The 6,678-nt window shown below is 41.9% G+C and overlaps 1 protein-coding gene across 1 annotated transcript; it reads right to left on the minus strand.

The window, feature by feature from the left end:
• Positions 1-899: 899 nt before the first annotated feature.
• LOC149815165 (PII, uridylyltransferase (DUF2921)) lies at positions 900-6,402 on the minus strand. The gene is made up of 4 exons (XM_089990491.1): positions 6,331-6,402; positions 2,512-2,999; positions 2,034-2,341; positions 900-1,702 (listed from the first exon to the last, which is right to left on the minus strand). Exons 1-4 carry the CDS (start codon positions 6,400-6,402, stop codon positions 900-902), a joined length of 1,671 nt encoding a protein of 556 aa, XP_089846617.1.
• Positions 6,403-6,678: the final 276 nt, after the last annotated feature.

Below are 6,678 nucleotides of genomic sequence, written 5' to 3' on the forward strand. Positions count from 1 at the left end.
TGATATGAAAACACTAAGTCATCTAACTATCCTTAATGCTAATATGAAAAAAAATAATATCTTGAAATGGTCCGTAAACTGAATGGACCAGTCATATGACCTTCGAAATGGTTCGAAAACTAAATGAACCAGTCATATGTATCACGAACCGGTCTTAAAGCACTCTGAACCGGTCTGAAACGGCCCCGAACTGGTCATTTAAGGGTTTGAACCGGTTCTGAACCTTATGAACTGATATCAAGCATGAACAAAAGTTCATAACCCATTGTTGGGGGTGTTTCACCGCCGGCTCGGAGTCGTCGGTGCCTCAGCCACCAGCCGGTCGGAGCCCCTGCAAAATCAAACACACAGAATGCGTACCTGAGGTGGCCATTGCCGGAGGGCAGAAGATGTTGCCGAAGAGGGGTTTCCTTCAACTCAGCCAGTCTGCAGCCACCACAAGCGCAGGCCTCCGAATGCCACTAGTGAGTCAACCCTTTTCCCTCTTGATTGGAATCAACCTTATGGAGAGGAAAAAATCTAAACCCTCTCTCACGATTTTCCGTTTTTGTATCACCCTTATGGGGGTTGCTCATGAAACCCCCTTTTATAAACACAAAATGGGAACGGTTGTTCCCTCTGATATTATGCAGGTTTAACGGAAGGAGCACTTTATGGGGAGCTTTACCCTCTGATATTATGCAGGTTATACTTTATCCCAACAATTGGATGATGCTACAACCAAGATCACCTTTTTCTTGAAAAAAAGAAATTGAGATTCATGGACATGATTTATATAGTCTACATGATTTTGTAGAGAAAACTCTCATTATAGACCAGCCACGAGAGCTTCACTGGCACCAGAGATTTTGTTCCAGATGATCCCAGCAGCAGGAACTACTGAAGGCCTGAACGCCAACCTATCCTGACTTAAGTTTCTCATTGCGCTCACAATAGTTCAATTTCTCCTGCACATAGACAGCAACTGCAAGGATGGCAGAAACCGTAGGCATGGATGCATCAGATAATTTAGAGAAGAAATTTGTGTCCGTGTTGATCAATTCATCCTTCAAGTGAACGTAAGGACTGAAAGCATAAGAAACATGAAGCAGAATACGCACTGTTGTGAGGCCAATGTAGTACAATTTCCGAAGTGGTTGACATTTAGTCTGCCACAAGAAGTTGCCGATAACCTGAGGCAGCAGGAAAAGATCTTGAATACGCCAAAGATAACCATTCATCACCAATTCCGGCTGAAGATTGAAAACTTTTCCACTAAGCTCCATGCTGAAACTTGGTAGCCGTGATCTCTGTTTGTCGTTAAATGTAACAGCAAGAAGTGTTACCAGAAACCCAAAGATGTGCACAGCCAATATGGTGACAAACACCCTTTTCTCACCAGGAACAGACCTTGGTTCCTGAGTGTCATAATTGATTAGCTGGGCACGAGCTCTATGCACAATATGGAAGAACTTATGAGTGGAGAAGAAAGCAATATGCAATAGAAACCTAGTGACTTGTGTTAACCCCAACATATGATACTTTTCCATAGTATCGAACTCCTCACCTGGATTATATGACAACCTTGCAAAAGCTGTCTCACTGCCCATTGCAATACCAAGACCATATCCAATAAGCTGAATTGCTAGCATGACATAGGATACAAAAGGAAGGGCTTCCACCTTAGCATCAATATAGGACAACTGTCTATTTATGCAAACCACTGCAAGTAACAACATTATAATGGTAAAAATCTTTTCGACATCTTTATGAGAAATGCTATCCTTGCACTGCCTCAGGTATTGGACCGGGGAAGTCTGAAATACGAGCTTTTGAAAATAAAGCGGGTCATCTTTGTTCCTCTTGCTGTTGATAGAAATCCTGGCTGAGGGACTCACTAAGCACAGAAAATTTGTAGGTGGGTATTCTACTTTCACTTCGATCGAACAATCAAAACTGCCTTCAATATCTTGGTCTTCAGATGATACTCTCAACATGGCCTTAACGTCCCTGCAGCCAATCAGATACTTCTCCCCAATGACGGTCCTATATGCCTTCCAGAAATAAAGGAGAAACATGCTTGTACGATCTACTGATCAATCTTAACTCTGTTAAAACATGAAGAGCAAGCATCTGCTCCGTTGTTACAGGCACAGAAGCCATTGGACCAACTTGTTCATTTATTTTGGAAGTCAATGAACCCGTTCTCCAGTAGTATTCTCCATCCTTTTTAACAGAATCAAGTGCGAACACGTGGATACCAATAAAATCATATATAGTCACTGCTCTGTAATCGTTTAGCAGCTCTGTATTGAGATGAAGAAGTTTGATTTGTTCCTCAAGCATTTCATCCCATGGGTACCTAAAGAACAGTTGCCTGACAAAATTAAGAAGTCTAGACGACTTGCTTCGCTCACGTAAATCACTAGCCAGGCTTAGCTTAGTACACGTAAATTGGTGAGATGCCCCCAAAGTCTTCTCAAATCAAAATAGTCCATAGCCCTTACAAAGGATAGTCGATGATAAGGATACATTGTGTAATTCATGTTTGATATGCTCCCAATGATGGAGCTTCTCTGCTTGAGAGAAAATTTCAGAGAAATGTTCATGGAAATGCGAGAGTAACATCCACCTGATATATCTATTTTCATAAGGCATGAGTTCCATGATCCTTCAGCAACAAGAGCCAAACCACCATGACTTGTTCGTGGTGTAACATACGGGTTCTCATGGGAGAATACAAGGCGAATTACAGCAGAGACTCTAGCAGTACCCAGATTTACGCAGTCAGGCTTGCACCTTACATCCAGAATCCTTAGTTTGGCATCTAGAATCTCCCCACCCAATGATGTATTTGTTTCAAATGTAAAAGCACCTAACTTGTTGCAGTACTCATCCTCTTTGCAATTCCAGTTTGGCAACACTGCAAAGGGCTCTTTTTCCAACCAAATCCACTGGCTCATGATGATACAGTGATAATCTCTGTGGTGCGATTCACAAGCTTCTGCTGCATAACTTGTCTAAGTAGGATAAGAAGCAAACAGAACTGAAGACACAGAAACCTTATCAAAGTACATTGAACTCATCTTTGGGTTTAGGCTTGTTAATTCACCACCGATAGCTCAATATCTTTAAAACAGAACCAGAAAGTAAAAAGGATGCCATGGACAAAACGAAGTGTGGGTGCTCGGCGTTCTCCTCAGCCTGATGCCCACGATGAGCCCAAACCTTCATGTTGATAGTAAGTAGGACCCTAAACCCAATGAGAAAAACGATGACACCTTGGCTACACTCATCAAGCAGCCATGCCTCTATTTATAGTGGGAGGAAAGTCGGGGGGGGGGGGGGGGGTTACAGTCATGTAACTAGGGGTGGCAATCAGGTCGGGTTGGCGTGTCAGCATACCTCAACCCGAACCCGACCCGTTTATTAAACGGGTCAGCTGTGTCAAACACGAACCCGACCCGTTTAATAAACGGGTAACCCGACACGACCCGCCAACCCATTTAATAAATGGGTTGGGTCAGGTAAACGGGTTTTCAGGTTCGCGGGTGAGGTTGGCGGTTTGACGGATCGGGTTGGCAGGTAGGCAGGTTGGCGGGTCGGGTTGGCGGGTTGGCAAACGGGTTGGCGGGTTGACCCACCCGCCTAACCCGTTTATTAAACGGGTCAGCCGGGTTGGCTTACCCCCAACCCGAACCCGACCTGTTTAATTAACGGGTTACGCGGGTCGACCCGTTTATTAAATCGGTTGGCTTAAGCCCAACCCGAACCCGCCTAAGAGGCGGGTTGGCGGGTCGTGTCAGAAATTGCCACCCCTACATGTAACCCCTTCCCCACTAATTCTTACTAATTACCTACTAACCCCTTCATTAGTGTCAAACCGGGTCATACATAGAGTTGGACCTAAATCGAAATGTTCAATATTCTCCAACTTGACCCATTGACACGGAAAGACACAAAATCGAGGTTTATACTATTATCTTGACTTAGTTCTTCATGTGGGTTCACATGCAATCCAGTATCACAAGAATGAATCATATAAGTCATGGAGATGAACACCTCTTTATAAAATATCATATTTTCATATACTACGATATAATTCATTTCTAGTACTTTAGCATGTTAAGACTACTTTTATAAATAGATTGGTTTTTTAATATTGTTATTTTGCTATTCTCTCTAATTAAATGAGAGGTTTTTTATGCAAAATCAATAATATACAAAGCCATAGAGAATCAATTCAGTTTCACAAATGTGATTACATATAACCATAATGTATTGCTATACATCAGAGGGAATCAAATAGACTCATCACTTTTACATGTTGAAAATACATTCCAGGTGCTAGCTCTTTAGTAAGGAGATCTACAGTCATTTTCTTTGTAGCAATTGTATCAATACATACTAGATGATTCTCAATTCTTTCTTTAACAACAAAGTACTTTAGCTCTATGTGTCAGACATAAGGTTGAACTCTTGTTGTTATTTGAGAAGGATACAACCACTTCATTATCATAAAAGATCTTTAGTGGCCTCTCAATAGAGTCCAATGTACTAAGATCCATAACGAAGTTACTAATCTATATAGCCTGAGATAAAATCTTGTATAAAATCAAAAAAATTTGCCCAAATAGATTTCAAAAATTTATTCACTGTCCTACAGTGAGAGATGACACCTCGAATATTCTTAGCCATTTGCGATTGCAAAAGCAACATGCTAAGATTATTTGAGCACTCCAACTTCTCATAAACATCTTTTAAGTACTCACACTTCTTATAGACAACCTTCAGAGCGATTATTCTATTCTTCGTATGAGTGGGAGATTAATTGCTCTATACGAGATTTATATTGAAAAGATAAATGTGAGACCCTTTATTATTTACCTTTTTCGAGACAAGCAAAATTGGGGTATTATCGTTCCACTTTTTTGGAAATGATAATACTCATAGTTGTTTCATCTCCTCAATTCACAAAGAATTAACTTCAATTGGTGAAACTAGTAGATCATATAACCAGAGATAATTCAGCATTGTACCTTTAGGTACAAATATACTTTATGGGTTGGTATACACATCTACTATTGCACCCTGCATGAATTTAGAACACAATGTACTTTTGGGTAAAATTAGTGTTTCATAAAGTCACACACAATCATAATACTGAATCTTAACACGGTCTTGAGAATCTTCAATCAACACAACTCAGATCATTTTGGTAGTTGCTTGAGTAAGTTGATCAAGAAATTTTACCACAAACATATTCATATTATAGAACATGTCTATGCACACATAATAATGCATGTATGTTCATGACGAAACATGTATTATATCATCAAAACATACAATTTATGATTCAACTTATATGCAAAAATAAATTTTGATGAAAACATATTACAAATGTCATGAATTTAGTTATAATTCATGCTTAAAACATTATACATAACTTAAATAACATAAAACATGTTTTATACATGTATAAGTCATGCTTTCTTAACATCAAACACTTATAAAACATGAAAAATAACAAAAACATACTCTTTAGGGTAAAACTCAAGAATTTCATGCTGAAACCAGTCTTCTAATACTTTGAACCAATCTGAAACGGCCCCAAACTAATCATCCAAGGGTATAAACCGGTTCTGAAACTTATGAACTGATATAAAATATGAATAAAACACTACAAGAAAATCTCTAATTAGCGACAAAAATTTATGACAATTTTTTTTTGTCACAAATTTGTGACGAATTAGCAAGAGAAAACTATCTGTCGTTAACATTTTTGTGAAAGTAGCGATGAAAAACATGTCATCTCTAATCCACTGCTAATTGGCGACAGATTCACTACGGAAACATTCTGTCTCAAACTTCATCGCAACTTAGTGATAAATCAACGACAAAAATTTTCTATCGCTACATCATCGCTACTTGGCAATGGATTCACGATGAAATTTTTATGTCACTACTCCATCACTAAGTTTCTTTGTAAATCCCTAATGTCAGTCCCTTTCTTTTTGTTTTATCCCCCGCCCGTCACCCGCTGCCCTTCGCCTGCCGCCCGTCGTCTGTCGCTCATTGCCCGTCGCCCGTCGTCCCTTCCGACCTCACCCCGCCGCCCATCGTCCCTTCCGCCAGAAGGCCCTGCTGCCCATCATCCTTTTTGACATCACCCCACCGCCCGTTGTCCCTTCCGCCAATGAGCCTCGCCGCCCGTCGTCCCTTCTGACCTCACCCTACTGCTCGTCGTCCCTTCTGACCTCACCCTACCGCCCGTCGCCCCTTCCGCCATCGAGCCCTGCCATCTGTCGTCCCTTTTGCCATCGAGCCCCGTCGCCCGTCGTCCCTTCCAACCTCACCCCATCGCCCGTCGTCCCTTCCAACCTCACCCCATCGCTCGTCGTCCCTTCCGCCAGTGAGCCCCATCTGGCAACCCCCTTCTGACATCACCTCGTCTCCCTCTCCGGACTCAGGTCTCTCTCGTCTGCCGACACCAATGCCAGGAGATTTCAGGTAACCCCCGACTCTCCTCTCTCTTTCCTTTTTCGCCGGTCGGTGAGCCTCTTTCCCTCCATTTCTTTTTTCACCAGGGAGGGGCTGATCCCCCTCTCTGTCTCTCAGTCTTACGGGATACAAGAGAGGGGCTCGACCCCCTCCCTATTTTTTTTTGCCAGGGAGGGGTCGAGCCTCCTCCCTGTCTCC

This window comes from Nuphar pumila, chromosome 15, assembly GCF_984573655.1.
Source record: "Nuphar pumila chromosome 15, dmNupPumi1.hap1.1, whole genome shotgun sequence".
NCBI lineage: Eukaryota > Viridiplantae > Streptophyta > Magnoliopsida > Nymphaeales > Nymphaeaceae > Nuphar > Nuphar pumila.

What these genes read in the sequence shown, in the direction of transcription:
- LOC149815165 (XM_089990491.1), bottom strand. Translation starts at nt 6,402, where the DNA reads ATGGGGCTCACTGGCGGAAGGGACGACGAGCGATGGGGTGAGGTTGGA. An exon ending in ACGACGGGCGATGGGGTGAG is followed by an intron (nt 3,000 to 6,330) that starts GTTGGAAGGGAC and finishes TATCCTACTTAG; the next exon opens with ACAAGTTATGCAGCAGAAGC. An exon ending in TTCTCCTTTATTTCTGGAAG is followed by an intron (nt 1,703 to 2,033) that starts GCATATAGGACC and finishes TGTTACTTGCAG; the next exon opens with TGGTTTGCATAAATAGACAG.